Source organism: Microchirus variegatus (genome assembly GCF_963457635.1).
Source record: "Microchirus variegatus genome assembly, chromosome: 2".
Classification (NCBI taxonomy): domain Eukaryota; kingdom Metazoa; phylum Chordata; class Actinopteri; order Pleuronectiformes; family Soleidae; genus Microchirus; species Microchirus variegatus.
The window spans coordinates 14,974,760-14,997,758 of NC_139803.1; the positions used below are offsets into that span (position 1 = coordinate 14,974,760).

A 22,999-nucleotide genomic window follows, 5' to 3' on the forward strand; every position below is an offset into this window, starting at 1 on the left:
AACAGCAGCTCGTCATCGTGCCTTGGGGATTGTTTAATGTCACTTGCTTATTGTAAAAAAAATATTTTTCTCCCAGAGACTGAATCTGAACAAACTTTCTTGGAGAGGAACTGCAAGGTCAGGTGGTGAAGAACTTAAACTCAACACACTAGCAAAACATTTTCATAAACTGATGACCCATCGTTTTTATCTGGTCTTGAATACATTTGACTTATTGCCACAGAAGTGACTGTTAACAGTTAATTCTGTTAATAGGGAAATTCCACAAATACAAAAACAAATGGATGCACTGCAAATCCAATGTTGAACTTTTCCTTATCACACAACAATTAGAAGACTTAAAAATACAAAAAGGCAAACAGTTTCATGCTGGGCATGTTTTTTTATGTTTCATTTATATAACTGTGTTTATTTTATGTCTTTGATACGTATATGTGCACCCCTGGCACGACCAGTTGTTTGTATGTGGCTGTATTTTCTAATAAAACCTTATCATAAAAAAGCCAGTGAATGATGCCTCAGTGTCTTGCGCCATCTAGTGTCAATTATTAAGTGGTGCAGCAGCGAGTAATGATGGTGCGATGGGAAAATTATATAGAATGACAAAAACAAAATTAATAAATATAATGTGAATGGGGGGGGGGGTTGTAGTATTCTGGATTATTTATTGTTTTCCTCTCTTTTCAGGCTTTTAATTTGGTGAATGCTGATACACTTCCTTTTAAGTGTATCCTCGAAAAACATTTAAAATTTGTGAAAGTGTGAAATTTCCGACGGTAGCTGAAAGCAACGCGAGAGAGGAAGACGTGGTCACATGACAACAAAAAGTAAACTCACGTGACAAAACTAGCATCCAGAGGTGGAGTGCAGTGCAGTGCGTTGTTTTGGACTGTGTGTGTGTGTGTGTTTGTATGGTTGAGCGGGTCAGAATGTTGTCTGTACCTGGACGAGCCGGTGTGCTCGGTGCTCTGTGTCTGTCCGCCATGATGAGTGCGGTTTGTGCGCTCAACGGCGGAATGCTGTTCCCGCGAGAGTCTGCGTCCAGAGAAGTGAAGGAGCTGAGCGGACTGTGGGGCTTCAGGGCGGACAAGTCCCCGAGCAGGAACCTGGGCTTCGAGAGGGCATGGTACAAAAGTCGCTTGGCTGAGGTGAGAGGGAGGAAGTGGGACAACAAATAAAGCAGCTCACGTTGTAAATAACACTACAGTAAAGGCAGCCTCCACTTCGAAAAACTGTGTAAAAAGCTAGCCTTCACGTTGTTTTACGACATCCATTTATACTGTATATTACGGTAAGAGCGTGCAATTTCAAAATAAAAGCGATGGCTGCTCTCTGAAGTAGCATAAATAAATGTATTCCAATTAAACTACTAGTTTGTTTTGAAATACCACATCAGAATGGCCTGATATTTTGTGAGGGTCACTCTCAGGTGGTCTACTAGGACTGTGAAGTGATATTTGCTTGTGGAAACAGATAATTTCCTATTTATATTTGTCTAAATTTAGGTAGAATATAGGTCAATTCTGCTACTTCAGAGGCCTCTGTTTGGGAACTCATATTATTTACAAAGAACTTTAAAATGACCAATACACACTGATGATAGCACACAATAATTCTCACTTCTAAGGTGAATACCTGGATATCACTTACCTTACATATTTACATTTGAGATAAGTATGGCTGCAACAATTAATCGATTATTATGCTATTATTAAATATATCATCAACTATTTTGATAATCGAGTCATCGTTGTGTTTTTGTGAAACAGGTTTTCAGATTTTTTCAGCTTCTTAAATGTGAACATTTTCTGGTTTCTTTGCTCCACATCGCGAAGATATTACTTTATTGTATACATTTGTATTTGTCCTCTGTCGTCTTTTATTCCTTCAAAACTGCAGGTTAAGTAAAGGTTGAGTATAATTTAAGTAAATTTTGTAACATTAAAGGTGCCATATGTAAGAATGTGGCCCAAAGTGGTCTTTTAGGTTTCGTTTTCTGACATAACTGGCACCCCGTGGTTGCTCGGCAGCTGAGACTCTACTGACTGTAATGATTGGTAGACGGTGGTAGGTGGCGCCACATGCCAAAACATGATTTCAAAACATAAACATGATTTACAGTCTGCAAAATATTTTTTTAATGCAAATATTTTGTCTGTATGAACATTATTCCTGAGTCTCTGTGACATATTAGTAGGATTTTATGGCCAGTTGCTTTAGATTTATTACATAATGCACCTTTAACTCCATGTTATTATTATCATGGTGTTACTAAAAAGGATTAGTATTACCATCCCAGTGAAAACTTCACACTGTTTCACCCCCAGACTGGCCCAGTGATTGACATGCCAGTTCCCGCCAGCTACAACGACATCACACAGGACCCCTCACTGAGAGATTTCATCGGCTGGGTGTGGTATGAGCGAGAGGTCGTGGTGCCTGCACGCTGGCTCTCAGACGAAGGCACAAGATTGGTTATCAGAGTGGGAAGTGCTCACTATTATTCAGTGGTGGTGAGTATCGGTGTATCCCGCTGTTAGAGTAGAAAAATATAACTGTTCTCGATCGGTCTGCTTTGAAATCATACTTCTGTGATGACAGTGGGTGAACGGGGTCAAAGTGACTGAGCATGAAGGGGGCCATCTTCCTTTTGAGGCCGAGATAGGCACTTTACTCCGCAAAGACCCAACGTCGTCGTGCAGGATCACCATCGCCGTCAACAACACGCTGACCCTGGAGACTCTTCCTCCAGGAACGATCCAGCACATGGACGACCACACCAAGTAATCGCAATTTTTTATATATATATTATATATGTACATATATAACCAAAGTTTATTCACCAGTCTGCAAATAAAATAATACAAAAATAGCCTGATACAAACTAACTTTTCTCTTATTTATGGACAGTGATTTTTTTTGCCCCCATGTCTGATTATCTCCATTAACCATTAACAACAACAACAACAAAAGTAATAATCAATCACATCACTTGCCAAATCAGCATGTTAGGCAACTCTTTTACAAGTCAGGCTAATATATATATATATATTGAATTTAAATGTTTAAACATTTTCTCAGTTGTAGAACTGCGATTATTTCCATTTATCAGTGACTAAGCAAACAATATTCATAGCTAATTGACTAATGGGTACTTTGCACAGCAGGAAAATCACATGTGAATAGAGTAGTTGTTGTGATCGGTAAAATCTGTACTTTTCCTGCTCAAATGGTGTCAAACCCATTGCTTTTTCTATACAATTACAGACACCAGTGTCATTTGCCACTATGATGTCATTTCTCAACAGATATCCCGATGACTTTTTCGTGCAAAACTACTCCTTTGACTTCTTCAACTATGCTGGCATACATCGCCTCGTGCTGCTCTACACCACTCCTAAGGCATATGTGGATGACATCACCGTGGTGACCGACTTCTCGGATAACACCGGTAGAATACACGCAAACAATCAAGTTGTTTTTCACGTTTGTAAACGGGTCGTTGACGAAAGTAATTCTAATGGATGATGTGTTTTAGGTTTTGTCAAGTACGACGTGTCAGTCCAAGGTGCGCCCACAGCGACGCTGAAGGTCACCCTGCAGGACAGAGACGGACACTGTGTCGCCTCCTCCACTGAGCTGTCTGGAGTGCTCAAAGTGGTGGATGTCAACCTGTGGTGGCCGTACTTAATGCACGATAATCCAGGTTATCTTTACTCTCTGGAGGTAAGACCTCACTAATAATATGTGGGTATATAACATCAACACCACGTTATTACATATAATTGTACAATAACACAAAATTAAATTATGGAATTAAATCATCCACAATAATACAAAATCACATTCATGTAAATCGTGGATTTTCAATGCATTAATTCATTTCGGATGTGTCATGAAATGCTGTTCCACCATTGACTTATCATTCAGTATGACTTTGTCATTAGTTAACGCAGAATGGAACGTAAATCAGTTTATGTTAATCCACTTTTTTCACATAATTGCACTCTTTCAGCTACATGTCCTGTTGGGTTACTGTCCTGTCATAGAGACACGATGCTGTATTTGATCTGAACTCAATTGCAGCTAACATATTCCTTACTCTATTTCCCCTTCTGGGTAAAATAATCTTCTCAGATTTTCTCCAGTGATTAATTAGTACATAATTCTCATATTATCTCTATAACAAATAAACACAACAAAATGCCCCAAAAGAAACCCCATTCTGACAGTTTAATTATCTTAGTGATTAATCGGATAAATGTGATACATCCTGTAGTAGTCTTGCAATACTAGTCACGTGTTTTGTCCCAGTTTGAATGTGTGGCAACATTTCCTGCTTAAAATAGCTGATGAAGACTCTCACAGTGGAATATTAGCATAGTAATGGACTTTCTTACGTTCTTTACTATCTACAAACACGCTAGTGTTTTGCTTGTCTGCACATGTCCTGTACACGCTTAAGCATGTTTTTAATGTAATTTGTCCTTCACAATCGCATCATACTGAAGTTTAAGTTATGATTTTCCTAACTCATTGCAATTGCTGAGTATTTCTGGGTCTGTGAGAAGAGCTGCATTTAACAGGTGGTAAGAAATCATAGTGTCTGAATCGGGGACACTTGTGTTCAGGTTCGCTTAATGGCTCCCAATGAAGACGTGTATACCCTACCAGTTGGCATCCGCTCGGTTAAGGTCACCAGCACCCAGTTCCTCATCAACAACAAACCCTTCTACTTCCATGGAGTCAATAAACATGAGGACGCTGATGTGAGTACCACTAGAGGGCAGCAAAGACCATACAATGAGTCTCATTTCTACTTTGAATTGAGCTTCTCTGTCCTTCAGAACAACCGAATCCAGCTCATTGATCTCGACTTTTCCGTTTACCTGGTAGATTCGAGGCAAAGGCTTGGACTGGCCCCTGATTGTCAAGGACTTCAACTTGCTGAAGTGGCTGGGGGCCAACTCCTTTCGCACCAGTCACTACCCGTACGCCGAGGAGATCCTGCAGATGTGTGACCGCCATGGCATCGTCGTGATCGACGAGTGTCCGGGGGTGGGCATCAAAGACATGTAAGTGTCCGTGTGAGGTGTGTGTCGTCGTCATCATCAGCATCATCATCATCGTCAACCTACATTTCACTTTTAGTCACAGTTAGTCGCAAGAACAGAGGACATAGTATCGTATGGTGTCCATTAACACCACAGGATACCCAGTTATGTTAATTAAATGCAGGTTAGTTCAGTGTCATTAGTTAAAAAAACATGTGAATACCATACAAGTAGACACACACACTCTTAGCAGTAACATGTTGCAACATAGTATTATTTCCCCCATTAACAAGTAGTGTAAAATATTACTCGTAGTATTAATTTCAGTAATATTATTTCAGTTATCGCTCTGATTTGAAATCTGCTGCCTCGTGTACACGACACGCATCGGTTATGCAACAGGAAATGGCAGCAATAATGTCATCCAGCCGTAAAATTCATAGTCTGCAGAAATAAACCCTGCTTTGTTTTTTTTATTTGCCAAAAACTGTACAACTACAATTGTAATTTGTACATAACATGTGCACATGATTTTGGACACAATGTCTTTTTCAATGTTGTTTAAGATGCATGAATGAGTCTTTGTCTTTTTCTTAACAGTCGTAGTTTTAAAAACGCCTCCCTCACCCACCACCTCGTCGTCATGGACGAGCTTGTACGCCGGGACAAGAACCATCCTTCCGTGGTCATGTGGTCTGTCGCAAATGAGCCCGCTGCAGAGATGCCTCCTGCTGATCTGTATTTCAAGTGAGTTTTGATAATGGACCCGTAATTCACACTCTAAGCGACGTTGGGCTTTTCTATGGCTGGGGAAATATTAAAGATGCTTATAATTGTTTGCATTTGTTGGCTATATTTGATTAGGTGGTGTAGAGACCGAGAAGTATTTCAAGCATTTGAGCTCCCCGTGTTTCTCAGTTTCAGCCCATCCCTTTAATCTAACGCATGGAATGCAGAAAGAGTAGTCGTGAAGCCGCCCTGAACATTCACAGCTGGAGCTCAGCGACAGCCTGAGGCAAACGGGGCAAACAAACACTCGAAACTGTCTAACAACCTGAGTGAGGTGGTGTACAGTGGTACAGTGTGTGAATACAGTAAACAGTCATTCTAAAGCTTACAACTACACTTATTATTACAGCCTCTGTTTCTTCGCTGTGAACATTTGACAATGTCTGTCAAGAAAAACTATCAGACCTGACTAAAGTCCTGCTGTTTCAGACAAGATCAGTTTTACATAGAGAGGTGGAGTAAAGTAATTATTCCCAGATTTTCTCTGTGATTTTAGTCCTGTCCGAATTAGCCTTGCCCATAATTATTACCCGACAATGTCAGTTAAGATTACAGAGATTTTTACCATGGGAACAAAGGTCCGGAAAAGTCACCTTTAGCCAATACTACGGTAATTCCGTGCCAAGTGTAAATATTTACGTAAATAAATATTCTGTCATATCCTGTTTACAAGTACTTTTCCATGGATTTCCAAGCATAGAGACCGTCTGACAATGTCTGTGGCAAACCTTGGGTTTTTCCCGGCATACGACAAAGACCATTCCGAACATTTATCTACAACTATTTGATATAATCTCTTCCCAAATGGTGTGGTTATGCACCATGGTCTCAAACTGCCTCTGAAACTGACATTCTACCCAAACCGAAATTAAATGCAGCGTTTCCTGCCTGGTCCAGTTTCGCATTCTTTTAGGTGTTTTAGCTAAAAGATTTCAGGAATCAGTTTGGTATGCACAGGAAGTAACGCCATAAGCACAACAGGTGGTGGCGGCGGTGCATAATAGATTTACTCGTCCTTATCCCGTGCAAATTAGCCGTTAATCTTACAGATGTCCTATGGTAATATTACATTACTCCACCTACCCATTGAAAACTAATCCCGTCCGAATAGTGTGTAAAAGTGTGTAAACGACAGCAGTGCAAGCGGGAAAAATAAAAAAATTTTCCTTTCGATCTGCCACTTCTGACACACCTTTTGTGTTTTCGTCTCGCGAGCAATGTTGCCGTTGCCTCCGTCTGTCTCGACATTAAATCAATCACTTCCTGTGCTCTGTGCGAGAATGTTGCCAGGTGACAGGAGACTTAAACACCACTATACTGAGAAACAAAGACCGGGAGCTGACAGACATAATGAACATCGTGTGAACTTGTAGAACACACTTTTTGATGTACCTGACACCTCCATGACACATTTTCAGTTTATGCACCTTTTGTTTTTCCTTGCAGAACCTTGATAAAGCATACTAAAGCTCTGGACCCAACGCGCCCCGTCACTTACATCACAGACAGTAACTATGCTCGAGACAAAGGGGTGAGTTTGTACACCGTTTCGCTTTTTCTAACCTGTTGGGTCTCGGGTCACACCCGCTTCAAATCCATGCCAAGAGTTTCACTTTTTTCACCGTTTGTGTTGAAACAAGGCGTGGTCATATTCACCGTTGCTGCATTCCTGCTGCATTTATATTACCAACACAAATCTGTTCTGAAGTCAGTGTTGCAATGTGTCACTGCACACACACACACAGCTGCTCCGCTCAGGTGCATAAGCAGAAAACTGCCCATATTCTGCTGCAGAGAACTGTTCTTTTTAACTTCCTGGCAAATCCTTTTTTTATACAATGTGCCAAGATGCAAGTGCATTTGACTTTTTTAAAGGATTAAGAAATGCCACTGTGCTTGGTGTGTCGCCTGTTACGCCCACAACACACCCATGATTAATAAAAGAGACTGAGTAAACCCCTCTGCAAGTCTGATACCTTACAGTGAGTCAAATAAAGTGCCCGGTTAAAAATAAGGAACTAAAGGTTGGGTTGTCATGGTAAACTATTCCAATTCTGAAGCGCTTGTTGACAGACATGTTGACATGCCTTAGGATTTTCACATTCCCGTGCTGTGAGTAATGTCTTCTAAAGCTGATGGTTGTGTCTTGAAGGGTCTCATTAGTTTTACGATACTTAACTTCTGCTGCTAAAATGTGTCAAAGGCCTGCAACTTTTTTTGTCTTTTATCTCGTCCCTAGGCTCCCTACGTGGACGTAATCTGCGTAAACAGTTATTTCTCCTGGTACCATGATCAAGGTCACTTGGAGGTCATCCCGATTCAGCTCAACACTCAGTTCGAGAACTGGTATGGCAAATACCAGAAACCCATCATTCAGAGTGAATATGGAGCAGACGCGGTACCTGGGCTTCATAGTGTGAGTATTACCATACAGAGACTGTGATGGACTGGCGACCTGTCCAGCACCCCTCCCGTGACCCTAACGTGGAGGATAAAGCTAAAGTAGAAGATGGATGGATGGACACTTTAAATGACTTGGCCAGCAGTTATGTTTCTTTGCAGACTCCTAAGGCAGCTTTCTTTACACCTTTCAGGATCCACCCATGATGTTTACTGAGGAGTACCAGAAGCTAGTTCTAAAGAACTACCACGACGTGTTTGACCAGAAGAGGAAGCAGTATGTTGTCGGGGAACTCATCTGGAACTTTGCCGATTTCATGACTGCACAAGGTACAACATCAGCACATCACAACAGACCTGGGGCCTGTTTCGGAAGTCCAGCCGTTAATTCTGAATTGATTTAGTTCGTATTAGTTCCCTAATATTTATTGAATTGCCAGATTTTTACCAATACACAGCCCTAATCAAAACCAAAAGCCTTAATTCTCCTGTTTTTGGTAAACAGGAAGCACAGTTTACTTTAAAAATAAAAATGAAAGCCTCCTTTGTTTCAGCATCAGGTGCGTGACAAGGTTGTATTTGATCATGTCTCATGTGTCTGCAGGAATCACCCGTGTGGTGGGGAACAAGAAGGGCATTTTCACCAGGCAAAGGCAGCCCAAAGCAGCAGCCTTCATCCTGAGAGAGAGGTACTGGAGTCTGGCAAACCAAACAGGAATACTACCCACGTGGACCAAGTATCCCTGCTCCCTCTGAGAACCCAGTCCAGGAGGACTGATTCAAACCTATAGCCGTGTTTCCAGTTGGTGAGTCGGTTCAGTTTGGTACAGTACGTTTTTTTTTGTCTGTGTTTCCATTAGGAATCGGACCAAAATAACCAGCCATGAGCATTCCATTCTTTGGCACCGTTCCCTTAGAGTACCAGAGTAAAATGGTATGGTAAAGTCAGGGTGAAGCTGTCAGCAAAGTTTGACTTTAACAGCCACAAAAAAAAGAGCTGCTGGATGGCCTCCTTTGTTGTCCATTGTGTTGCGTTCAATGTCGTCGCAACAGTACGACGTCACGCTATGGCCATCAGGCTTTGCTCACACGTCACCTACCAAATACAGATACTGTTCTCCATCGAAATGCAAGCTTGACCCAGGGCTTTACCACTCTACAATGTACCATACTCTACCAAACCGAACCATACTGTGATGGAAACACAGCATATGTGTTAAAATGCTGGTAAATGTGGGTCAAAATCTACTTGAGCACAATTGGACCCTTCATTTAAAAACATTTCAGTGAAACCTAGTTTATCTGTGTTCAGGGGATTCACCAGCATATCTGAATCGTTTTCTCAACACTTTTTATGCTGATTTGTAAAAATTTCGCTTCTAGTTCTTTATGAATACAGGATTTTGCAGTTTATTGCGGTTATTATGGAGGTGATGTGGTTTCCGCAGAAAACTTAAATGTTTTGGTTTTGTCATTATGCCTCTGCTCTTTGTGAAGAGAAATGTAATTATTTCATTATTCGTTTGCTGCCTCCTTCATCGTAAAAACGGACTATGAAGTTTGACTTTTTGTGTGTATACAACAGAAGCGCCGGGTTGGGCGGGGACAAGTTTTTTTTTACCCTGCTTTTAACTGCTGAACGACCCGGTTTTCCGAGCAGGAGAATTTAAGTGACTCTAAAAAAAATAACTTTTGGTCTAATCAGCTGGGTGGGAACTCAACTGACGATGGTTTAAATCAAATGGACATTTGTTTTTAAAAGTTATGCATATTATAAGTATTAGGGCCGAACTGAAGAGAAAAAATATTGATTAAGTCTGTGAGATTCTTTTCTCCAAACATACTCAGTTTCTTGCACAAAGATGCTAAAGGTAATGTGAAATATGTTTAGTATTTGTACTAAATATAAATATTCGTATATACAAAGTATTTCTTTGTAAGTGCTGCGTTCTTTGCAGCTGATCATGTGAGACTTTTCGTGAATAACAATTACGACTTTATTCTCGAAAGATTTAAAATAATTCTTCAGTTTGGCCTCAATGCTCTTAATGCATGAGCGCTTTTAACGTGGCTGAATTCCTTCAGTTGTCACAGTTTTACTGTGTGTGTGTAAGGTGGTGCATTTAAAAAACAAACAAAAGAACAATCATCAGTAAAAAAAAAGATGCTGGAGGACGTACAGTACATTGCAAAGACGGGACCACACTAGCACCTTCGTTTTTGCTAAATCCTATGTTTCAAGTTTCTTTAATTAAGTGCAATTAGCATATCAGGAGTTTAAGGACCTGTGTTGGATGTTTTTGTAAATGCAATGTCAGAATGAATATTTCAAAATAAAACATGATCTTTTACAAACTTGATTTCTGAAATCACTGCGACTGAAATAACTTTGAGGATTAAGCGTCATGTGTTGTGCAACACTGAATAGTGTCTTTTTAAAGGATGTGAAAAGTTTCCAAGACAAGGTAAGTGGCTTTGGTCCAGCATTGTTAATCCAAAATGAATAAATCAAATTGAAGTGTATCAGTGCTGATAACGATCAGGTAGAAATGCTTTCATTCACTGACAGGTTTGAGGCTTACACACATTTCTCTTACTGGAGGTCATTCATAAATTTGGTATTTATTTTAGTTCCTGAATCTAAAAAAAACACAATTACTTCATCCATTACCACGTACGCTTTGGTATTTGCTAATAAAAAGGTCACTAGTTAAGTTGAGTGTTTCAAAATTATTAAGATAATTTCTTAGGATCTGACAGACATGCAAGATTAAAATATTTAACTTACCGTTGGATGTCGATTTTGGTGCTCATTAAAAACAACACACAAGGGCTGCAACAATTATTCGATTACTGATTTGCTAATCAATGTTTTTTTTTCAAGAATTGAAACAAGCTTTCCGATTTCTTAGCTTCTTAGATGTGAATATTTTGGTTTGTGAACAAAACAAGACCTGACAACATCATTATTACTAGGTTTGATTAACACCAAGGTTATAATAGTTTGGGATTTTTCATTAGTTTTAGTTTTTATTTCACTTTGTTTTAATTCGTTTTAACAACGGGTTGCTAGTTTTTATTTTGAATGCTTAGTTTTACTTCAATTTTTATCAGTTTTAGTCTTTTGTAATATGGAGTGTTTGCCAGGTGCAAAATTAATCAAAAATAATACATTGCAAATACAACCTTTCAAAATTGCCGGCAGAGAAGAAATAAAAATCCACTTCATATGAACTCAAAAGGATTATGTATGAAATTAATCATTATTCAATTATTAATTAAAAGACGATTCCACATTTTTTGCTACAATTTTGGTTAGTTTTATAAACATAATTCAGTTTCAGTTACTAATTTTTATTTCAGCTTACAAAAATGCTTTTTCAATTTTAGTTTGCGTTAACTATAATAACCTTGGTAAACAATGAATTTTCAACATTTTACAACCAAACAAGTAGAAAACAAATGGACAGATTAATCGATTCTGAAAAATCAATAGTTGCAGCCCGACAACAGCAGGTCATGAAATTCTATATCACCCCCATCACTATTTAGGTCACTTAGTCTTAACGATAATGAGTTTCATTCAAATAATTAAAAACAGGTCGTTTTCAGAGGGAATGTTTTAATGGTAGATCATTTCCACATGACAATCAAACAATTTAAAATGTACTCATGTCAACCCTTTTTCCACAGTTTTTTCCCTTGAAGATAAGGTGGATTTGAACAGATTACTTTTTTCCCCTGCACCCTCCTACCATTCATGTAACACTTTTCCATGTAAGAAAATACAGCATTTCAAAAACATATTTGGCAATACAGAAGCAAACCCACCACGTTTTCCTCCAGAAAGAAATTGAATTAACATTTTATGCTGACACATGGATTCCTAGCCCTCCAACCCCTCAACCTTTTGTGTGTGTTTTTATTTTTTATTAAAATGACGCAGAATGTTAACAGTCTAGACAGCTAAAGGGCATAATCGATGACGGAAAGAGAAACGTACAGTCGTGTAGAGAGGATTCACAGCTAACAAAACACGTCCTAGGTAGAAAAAAATAAAATAAAGATGGCAATTATATGGGGTGGAAAAAAACTCAACGGTCATTGATTTGACAGGGAATCAAGGATTTTTGCACCGACACTGGATATTGATCTTTGGGAATTACCAATTCATTAGATTACGTTTTAAGGAAGGCAAGCAGAAGTGCCCGTTAAAGTTACCATTCTTTGTTTTACAAGGCTGTTGCTGTTGCTCGTCTTTGGCTCAAGGCCTAGTGATCAGACAAAAGGCACTTTTATTGGCATTGGTTGATGCAACTAACCTGGCAGTTCTACCTCAGGGCCCCAAAAACATGTTTCATGAAAACGCAGCATCGCCCATCTTGACCTTTTTTTTTTGACATTTCATGATGACGCAACGTTTAAGCATTAAGCAATCCTTTTACCAGCAAAAGATTTTTTTTCTTCTTTGTCAAACATTTAACATCCAGATTTTCCTTTTAAAGTAACTGCACACATCTTAGTGTAATAGCTTTGCATATGACTGGAACCACTGACGTAACACAGGCTACCCAGTCTACACTTGTCAGTACTATGGTCGATTCTCACAGCATCCAGTTACTGCCAAAAAAACAAAAAAAACAAAAAACTAGGAAGTAATGTCAGTTTGACTCCTCCACATTAAAGACTTGTGCAAGTGAATCCTTATCCTTGTTTTATAAGTGCGCATAATTTCCCCAGGAAAAAGGACAAAGACAATGGAATCTAATTCTGAGTTGAGGTGGGAAAAAAGAACCTGATGGTAAGCCTGCCCACGCAATACTGTGCAAGAAACAACGACAACCTTGCCACTAATCATGTGCACCAGTTCCCAAAGCAAATGCAGTGGTAAATGAGTCTCTCTTTTCAAAGCAAGATACTGGTTCACATTCATTTCTGTGCAGCGTGAAACAAAGAGTTTCAAAGATTGGACATTTCAAGAACACGAATAACCGACTGGGCTGCTGTTAAGTTGAGTTGTGTGGCTGCCATTTATAAATTGTATCACATTAATCGAACGTAAGACAGTGACCTGACAAACAGTGGGCAAAGAGGTGTTGCGTCCATTAAAGTCTGTCGCCGATTGTGAAGGTAAAAACTTTCTGCCTGGAAAACTCCAATTACACAGTCACATACTGCTTTGGAAAAGTGTGATGAAACGACGACGGGTAGAAAATTGGTCACGACATGCAAAAAACAGATGCACGGTTTGAAATAGCTCGATAAATAATAATAATAATAAAAAAACGTTCCATTTACAACTGATGACTTCATATGTTATCACAGGAAGCACGTCACTGAAATGGACTTCCCTGACCGTTCACCCTACAACACAAGAGTCAAGGAGAGCTTGGAATTCTATTAAAACAAGAAGGGTTAAGGGTTAGAAAGAACACGGTTGGAAAACTTAAGTCAACAAGCCGGTTTAACACCACACCACAATGTTACAGTACAGTTATTATTACTACGACTGTTAAAGATCGAGGACAGCGTGTGGAAGATTGTCCCGCCAGGATATACTGCAACTGTTAACTTGATACTTCAGTGGATTCTGGATGGGGAAAAAAAAAAAAAAAGACTGTGGTCCTAATGTGTCACTAAAATGACAATACAACAAGCCGCCGCGCTTGCTTTTCCTCATGATCCATCTCTGTATAAACGACAGCAGCCTGTCTTACTGGAGGAAAAAACAAATCCCACATAATATGGCTCAACAAAACCACTTGGTTTTCTTACAGAACCTTCTGCCATGTGCCACTTCCGCAATTGCTGTCAGCAAATCATAAAAAAAAGAAAAAAAAGGTTTCCAAGTTTCATTTAAGTCCTGCAAATGAACTGTAACTCAGCTTGGCAAGATCACCGCTACTGTTCAATTGACATCAAATGTATACAGACCTGGACAAAGTGAACAAAAAAGCCCCAAAAAAAGAGACATGAAATAAAGCAACAGAAGAATGAAGAGATGTTTCTGCCACCAGGCCACTCTCTACTCTTGAGCACAGTCACAGTGTAGCAGCCTTTGCTACGTAATGAGACTCTTATCGTGGGGGAGGGAGAAACACGTGACTGGTATCTTCGTTTTTTTTTTTGTTTTTTGTTTTTACAAAACTGTGAAAAGATAAAGCCTTGCACCTGCAACAAGTAAAACTGGTGTGTACTCAATCGAAACTTAAAAAAAAAAAAAAAATTCACCTTAACATTCCTTTAGGCACATAAGTCTTTATGGATTCCACGCGTGTGGTGGTCAGGAATGCTCTTCACGACAATAACTAAAAAAAATGAGGAGGGTGCCGTTTATGCCGACTTGATGAGGAAAAACTGAGAGTTTCCCCGTTTAAAAGACTAGCGTCAAGTGGTGCGAGATGAAACAGTTACCACTTACAACAAAGAAATCCACACGACTCTTAACTGCATGCCTGACCAGGATTGCAGGACTCAATGTCCCACATCTTTAGACTCAACTGTTGCCCTGGGATTATTAATCGTGTGTTTTTTTAAATTCCAGATTTATTCATATTCTCTTCTGTTCAGTTGGTTGTTTGTCTTTTTTCCCCCCCTTTTTAAGTTTGAACACTAAATCACAATCTAGCTTTAAATATTGCTCAGCAGTATTTACAGAATCGCAAAAAAAAACAAAAAAACAATCCGACCGATCTACACACAATATCTCACATTGCCCCATGTTCGTTTTAGTGGTCCTTCTCAAAAAGAAACGTTCTACAAAGTGTAAACATGAGGAGGGAGGGGGGGGGAAAGAAAACACGATTCTGTATAAATGTTTGCCAGCCCACCGTGCCGTAGAAGCTCATCTGCAAACTGTACGATCACCTTATTATCAAGTGTTTATCTAATTTTGGGACACATTACTCCGTTTCCAGGTTTAGTGCAGATCTGCTGTGCAGTCATCAATTAAGGACCTTATTAACCATTTCAAGTAAACCACTTTTTTTTTTCTTCCATGCTGCGATCCTTTTTTGTTCAAAAGAGAAATGTCCACCACCATTCTGCGTTGTGGCCCTCTTGCCTCTGCTTGCTCGTGTTATTGTGTTTCCCCACATATGCGCACTCACTCACTCACACACACACACACACACACACACACACACACACACACACACACGCGTAGAGCTAGCCCCATCCTCAAGTGAGTACAATGTTAAACAAGGTAAAACACGTTAAAACTGAAAATCCGTTTTTCACTTACAAATCCTTCCATGTTCGCAATCAACACTGAGATGTCAGGCCCAACATTTAAGTTATATTTCTTCATTTTTTTTGAACACACAGCAGAATAAACATCGTTTGGAAGCAAGGTCTCCTGGTGGCAAGTCAAATGTTCAGAGGTCATTTCTTTTTTGTTGTTGTTGTTGTTGGTGTTTTGTTTGTTGTATTTTTCCTTGCCGTTCTTTGACAGCTTAGTCCTGCTTGGCCTGAAGCTGCTGCTTCCAGGCCTCGTTCAAGTAAACTAGTCGCTTGTAGTTGAGAATAAAGAGAATGAAGTTCAGCGCGTATGTGGTGATGCAGATGACGCAGAAGTCCTTTAGGACAAAGTAGAGGATGTAGCCCAGGTAGAGTGAACCCACCACCGACAAGATGGATGTCGTCATGAGAATAAGGGCGGCCATTGCACTGACAGTCATTCCTATGGCAAGAAACACAAACTAGGGCTTAGGCAAGTGACATATAAGAGAGTTGGGGGGGGGGTGAGAGAGAAGACAACCCTAGCAACACAAAGGGAACCTGATGAGTCTGCACTCACTGGTCACAAAGGTTTCAGCCTCAGACGGTTCTCTATTTATACGTCAGCCTCCTCGTGATGACATTTAGCTCACACACACGAACCGACTGGTCATACTTTTCTGTTGTCACATGAGGTGTAGTCAGGGTTTCTAAAGGCAGTTTGCCCACTGAGTGCGCTTGTGACATTTCGTCAATTGCTAAATAGCAGATGAATAAAGTTCTTTCATGCACCTCGTGAAAATAGACAGGACACTCCATTTGACTTGTGCAGTATATGAACCTGGGAGGTGCCAATTCATCCATTATTCCAGACCCTATGACCTTGTGACCTGGTTTCTGTTATACTTCATTATGGTATACTTTAAAATGTGTCAGACAGAAATGGACAGAAGACAATTTTATGTCACGTCATCATGTGACCTGTAGATTTTTCATGTGGCTCGTGGGAACAAATGTTAAAAGGGGTTTAAACTATAAATTCTGCTAAATTCATCAGGTCAGGTCAGGCACTTGGGCTGCAACTAATTATTGTTTTCTTTATTAATTATCTTCTCAATTAATTGAGTACATGTTTGGTCTGTAAAATGTCAGAGAATGTTGAAAATGTTGATCAGTGTTTTCCAAAACCTGTTCTCAAATGTCTCGTCTTTTAACTAATTGGCTGTTTAGTCATAGAACACACTGTTTTGTGGGTCTTCGAAAAACCAGTCAAAATGCTGTAAAACACTCGGCAGCCAATGGGTTAATGATTTCTCTTTGTTACGTCGAGTAAAGAAACCAGAAAGTATTCACATTTAAGAAGACGAAAAATCATAAAACTTGTTTTAGTTACTGGAAAAAAAACACTTGTCGCAGCACTAGATTGCACTAATGATCGCAAATCTCACCCAGTGCACACCGAGTTTGGCGAGTTTTAGTGCATTGCACGTCTTGTTAGGTAGACCCAACTTTCAAATTTGGTGTTTTTCCGTTAACGACAGTTTTCCGATTTTCTGGAAACTGAGTGCAAATAAATGTTTGGCTGGAAAGGTTGGAAGGGATTCAATTATAAATAGAGAAGTGGTGCGATTTTATCCTTGTAAGAACGATGAAAGAATTTCATGCTAGTACATTTCGCTCTGTCAAGCAAAACTATCAGACCTGACAGAGACGTATACACTACAATTTCAATTACAACCGCACATTTCTAAAATTGCTGTGGTAGATGACAGGTCTAATAGAATGGGAAATACACTGACCATATTCTGACAGACACTATTGGTGGTCAGTGGGTGGATACCATGACAATACATCCCATAAGGTGAAAACAATCTATCCATTGTGACAGATGTTTATGACATCTTACTATTAGTGCTGGGCGTGTTAACACATGACGCTTTTCCATTGACTGACCGGAAATAGACGCGCGTGACGTCATGCGTACGTGACTCCGGGTTGTTCCAATGAGTCTCTAAAGTAACGGTAAACTTTAAAAACAGAGGCACACATACGCAGTACACAGGTACGCTGATTATTTGAAGCACTGCTCTTTTCGTTTAATAAACAGACAGCTCCAGTTCGACTGTAGGCGTGCCAACGGCGCTAAACAAGCTAATGTAGCTAACGGAGCTAACTGGTAAACGGTGCCTGGACTCCGGTGTCGTGGCACGTAAACATGACTTCACGCGTGTCTTTTTCTGGTCATTCGTCATGGAAACGTGTCGTGTGTTAACCTAGTGCCCAGCACTACTTACTATATTAAAATCACTGCTTTATGGACACAATGTTTTGGGGAATTGACGATTAATTAGCAGAATTACCAAAAATCAGTTATTATTGTCCTTATACTGTTACAAACCAGCAGTGTCTTTAGGAGAGGTCACAGCAGTAGCATTTATGTATTGTTGTTGCAAAAGTTTGACCTACAGTAAAAATCCCTTCCACAAAAGCCTCAAGCTGAACAGAACCTAACCTATAACTAGGAGTCACTCATGCCTACTCATAAATACTACTGGATAGTCTAACACTGTGAGACAATCCAGGTTCTGAGAGTTACGGATCATGATTTTAATATGGAAATCTTGACCCGCTGGAGCTATTTGGCTTAACTGGGCAGCTATTGTGTTAGTCAAATGAGTGGCAACTACTGTGGCTAAAAGGACCTCTTGTTCTGTGCCAGCACCAGGTGGCCAGGGGAGTCTACACACCACTCAGCAGGCCCACATGTCAAACCAGAATGACTGAGTCAGCAATGCCATCACTGAGGAGAACTGACTATGGATATAACGATAGAGAGAGAGAGAGAGAGAGAGAGAGAGAGAGAGAGAGAGAGAGAGAGAGAGAGAGAGAGAGAGAGAGAGAGAGAGAGAGAGAGAGAGAGAGAGAGAGAGAAGCCCTTCAAGAAACATCATATAACACACGAGAAGAAATGTTTTCTTAACTGTCATTTAGACAAATACAGCATTATTAGGGGTCAAATCATCTGACTTATTCTGTTTCTTCACTGATATTGATGCATACTCGGTGGAAATCAATTAGAATCAGGTCCAAAAAACACAAAAGACTGCATTTCAGTGGAGAGTGCTTCAAAATATCAGCCACTTATTTCACAAATAGTTCAATGTAAACATGGCCACAAACAGGAATGTCAGCATCATATGAATCAGAATTAGTCAAAGAGACTTAAGAGTATTTCAGCAAGTGCTAGATGCAAGTGCTGCAGTGGAAGAGATTTATATAAACAAAACAGTTAATAAAATGAAAAGTTACCTAGTAGGAGCTGAAAGGCATAAAAGGCAATCCCATAGACACTGTTGGGTTGGTTCAGTGCGTTGTCATTTCCAAAAATTGAGCCCAAGAGACCAAATCCTCGACCCCACCTAAATGAGGAAAAAAAAAAAAGAAGACAACTGTCAGGGTAAAAAGACTGGACGATGATAACTGGACGATAACTGTAAAATTCAACAATAACTTGTAAAAATATTTCTTATTTTTTTCCTAGCAAACTGCAAGGAAGAGTACCTAAGCATCCAAACTGCAGCCAATATTTATGTATTACACAATTTTAGAACTGTTAAAGTACAATATAAACCCTGCCTATGATGTGCTTCATAGGGTATATCATAAACTGCAGCCTTGACAACTGCAATTTGAATCTGTTATCCATTTATTTTTCAGCCCTAGTTCTCAAATACAGTAGACTCACAACTGTATGTTACAGGTTACACTTCAAGGTTCTGTTTGTTGCATCATAAGATGGGAGGTATTAAAATAAATGATGCTTTTGAGATTCAAATTTCACATGTTATTTAAAAAAAAAAATTCAATCTATAACCTCTGGGGGGAGTTACCCATGCCCAATCTAAATGTAAAAATCAGTCCAGTTCATCAAATATAAAAAGACCGACAGACAGAGTCAGACAGAAGATTTGCACACTCATTTAACAAATATGTAAAAGGGTTAGACAGCTTGCATTCCAATTATGCGGTTGTTCTGACTCCAAAGCTTACAAAGAACTGCATTCAGTGTGGATTCACTTGATTCATTAATAAATGCATGCTCACATTAAAGCCAGTACGGTAACTTCAGACTTGGTTATACAAGAACCGTCATTTTAAGAAAATTAAGAGCAAACTATTGCTTAACCAACTCTTAGTTGACATTAGTACATGAGAAAGAAGCATTTTATCTGTGGACCTTGGACTATTTATTTGATTGGAAAACACAGAAACGTTTCAACGACTTTCCCTCTAATCTCTGGAGCTTGAGTAGTATGAACACTGTCACAGTAAATAGCCAGAGCACAGTGAAGTTTTAAAACCCTCAAACTTACTGATAGCTGCCTGTTGACATTAAAATGACTGCTACTTACAACAGTAAAACTACTAAATTATTCTAATTAAAAGATCAATTGGAATACAGTTAATGTCTAGAACCTTGGTCCTCAAACTTTGGTACATGTACCACCAGCGGTACGCCAGCTTTCTCTGGTGGTCCTTGGAAACTGGCAGAGACTGTTTACTTTAAGCGCCTTAATTTACTCATTAAAATATTATGATGATTTGCTCTGATGTATCAATTATCGTATTTGCATGAAGAAGGATTACGATATATGACCAAATTCATATTTTGACCCACCCCCTTATACTGTATATACCAGGGTATATGGAATTCATAAAAATGAAACAAATGAAATCAATTAAATAACAATAATAATAATAATAAATGAATGAATGAATGAATGAATGAATGAATGAATGAATGAAATAATAATAATAACAACAACAATTAGTCGCCTTATCTCTAGCTCAATTTTAATCTAATTTAGTATATGTGAGGAGGAGGATGACGCTGGTGATAATGGTGTTACTAAAAGATCATTATTTCCTCAGGTGGTACTACAAAGTTTGAGAACCACTGGTCAAGAATGAATTAATGGCTTCAACCGGCAAAAAAAGAACAACAAGACACAAACATTAACGTTAGTCTGGGCATGCTATACGTCAACTTCTACGTGTGTTACAGATGTGTCGCGCTAACCCTTCAGTCAACATTAGCAATCAGTGTCTCAATGTATAATGTAACGATGCTGAATGCTAACAGGCTAAGAAGTATACTATGGATTTCGTTAGCTAACGGCTAGCAAAATTAGCTTCGTCTAGCTAACCAGAAATCAAACTGTGTGTTTATTAAACGTTAAGGTTCCATGTAACTTGTGCCTTCGCTTTTCACTCACATTCAGCTCGCAGCATGCCAGCACTTAAGGTGTGCAGTTAGCCTTAGCGGTGCCAGCTAGCAGACAGATGTTAGCCGAGTGCATTTGACAGTTTAAAGCGCGAAGCCCTTCCCAGTCTGAGGCTGCCACAATAGCATCCTGCTTCAGCGAGCGCCACTGTACTGTCGGCGCTCTTTGCTGAATTCAAATTACCTTGAGCTGAACACTTTCGAACAGCTGATGGAGCTGCTGATGTCGCACATCGCCGTGTAACTCGAATCCTGCGCCTTTTCCCTCTCGACGTGGAACGCATACAGAGACAGGAGGATGCCGAGTAGGCACACGAGCAACCTGGCTATTCTTTCCCACCGAGGGGTGGACACTCTCAGGACGGGCGCCGCCATCACTCCCTGGCCTAGCTGGAGACACGCATACATACGCAGCGAGCTCGCCCGTGAAACACAGCCGTGACGTGGGGACACGTCAGGACGTGCCACACCGTCAGGGGCGGGGCCTCGGTGCAGAGGAGTGACAGGCAAATTTTTTTTCTTTTTAAATTAAACAAAATAGCAGAAGACACATCCAAAACATTCATGCGGGGGATATAACGTATATGCATAATATAGAATTTCAAATTAATTGGAGCCCATATTAAACTAATTGTTGATATATGATGTCTTATTTCAATGCCTTTAATGTCTTTTATGGGCCACCTTGACAGGTAAACAATCACATTAATGATGACTATGTTCCATGGTCGGGCTGCATGGTGGTTCACTGTGACACTGTCATTGCATACAGAGCTCCTTTGCTCAGCACCTGTGCTTTTCCCGCTTTATCATATCAACATTGCTGCTGTGCAAATTTGTGTACTTGTAAAATATTAAGTTCAAACGTCATCATCGAAATCAGCTAAACCAAATGAAGTTTTTCAAATTATTGACGTTCTCTCTTCACTGGATGAAGAGCAAACACGGTGTTCCTTTCATCTCTCAAAAACATGTGACATAGGAGATCATAATTCTTAATTTACAGGTCATATATCATGATAATGCTGCAGTTAACTGGTTCAGCTCTTACCTCACTGACTGAACTCAGACCTTTTTATTTTGCTGACAGTACACAACAAAAGATATTCAACCTTAAAGAAATGTTTTGTCACAAGGTCGATCATTGCTCCACTGCTATTTACTTTGTCTATCAATAACATAAATACTCCTTGTGCATACTTTAATTTACTTACAAATAAAAAAAATACAACCCCAATGAAAAGAAAATATCACAGCAGTGCTTAATTTCTAGTAATGTTGTGATACAAAATGTTATAATAAATTACATACACATAACACTGAAAAAGTGAAAGTACATTTAACAAAAGTATTAATCAAACATCAGCTGAGCCATAAGCTAAGAGTGGGGGGCCCCAGAGAAGAGCTTTGTTTATTCCACAGTTGTAAGAACCCCTTTAACCCTTTAAGGTACTACTCAACCATTTGGTCGACCACTATATCTCATTGAAAAATGCATCAAGCTGAACTCACTAACACTTAATGTCATTTGTTCTGAATGTTGTACTTTATGAATTATGCAAACCAGGTTTATTATGAACAGCCGTTTGGTAGAGGCCTGTATCGGAAATACTGTAGGGTCTAATTTCACATTATTGTTATTATAAGTAAATAAAAAATAAAAAATGCTTTTACTTTTTTCTTAGTGCGTACCTTAAAGGGTTAAATTCTGCAACTGGCTCTGTTCATTTGCAATGCATATGTGAACAGTTGGTCAGGAAGATCAGATTAGGATCAGATATGCTTACAAATCTGATTTGGGCTGCAGTTTAAACAAGGATCTTAAGCCTGTGGTATACTTCTGCGCACATGACATGCGCCAGTCAGGGTTCTGTAATATCTCACTTCACCATCGGGTGGCGGTACAATTTTGACAAAATACGAATTTTGCAAATTTGCAAGCCTACATCCATTTTATATATATCAAGAATACAATACAATACAATACAATACAATACAATACAATATAATATAATATAATATAATATAATATATGGATAAAAATCCACCTAAATGTATCCTCCCACCCAACAGGTCGCCCTCAAAGGCACTTGCAACGCCCCTGCTGAGTCTGAGCAGTGTTGTCATGTGACTCCGTGTATATAAACACAGGGTGACATCATCTATTTACTCTGCCCAGAGACTCTTTGGCGAAAACAAACCGCTGCTGCCCCATCGCTTTGGACAATGGCGACAGACATGGAAAGATTTGTCT

The 22,999-nt window shown here is 39.5% G+C and overlaps 2 protein-coding genes across 2 annotated transcripts; one reads left to right on the forward strand and one right to left on the reverse strand.

Moving 5' to 3' along the window:
- Nucleotides 1–929: 929 nt before the first annotated feature.
- gusb (glucuronidase, beta) lies at nt 930–10,526 on the forward strand (the record flags this gene model as incomplete). Its single annotated transcript, XM_083910756.1, has 12 exons — nt 930–1,148; nt 2,328–2,513; nt 2,602–2,783; nt 3,309–3,451; nt 3,539–3,726; nt 4,632–4,769; nt 4,897–5,075; nt 5,655–5,801; nt 7,290–7,374; nt 8,083–8,259; nt 8,438–8,573; nt 8,848–10,526. The coding sequence occupies 12 exons, from the start codon at nt 930–932 to the stop codon at nt 8,997–8,999; spliced, it is 1,932 nt and encodes a 643-aa protein (XP_083766882.1). The 3' UTR covers nt 9,000–10,526.
- Nucleotides 10,527–15,697: 5,171 nt separating this feature from the next.
- On the reverse strand, nt 15,698–21,153 carry vkorc1l1 (vitamin K epoxide reductase complex, subunit 1-like 1; the record flags this gene model as incomplete). Its single annotated transcript, XM_083910757.1, has 3 exons — nt 15,698–15,924; nt 18,771–18,880; nt 20,930–21,153. 3 exons carry the CDS (start codon nt 21,151–21,153, stop codon nt 15,698–15,700), a joined length of 561 nt encoding a protein of 186 aa, XP_083766883.1.
- Nucleotides 21,154–22,999: the final 1,846 nt, after the last annotated feature.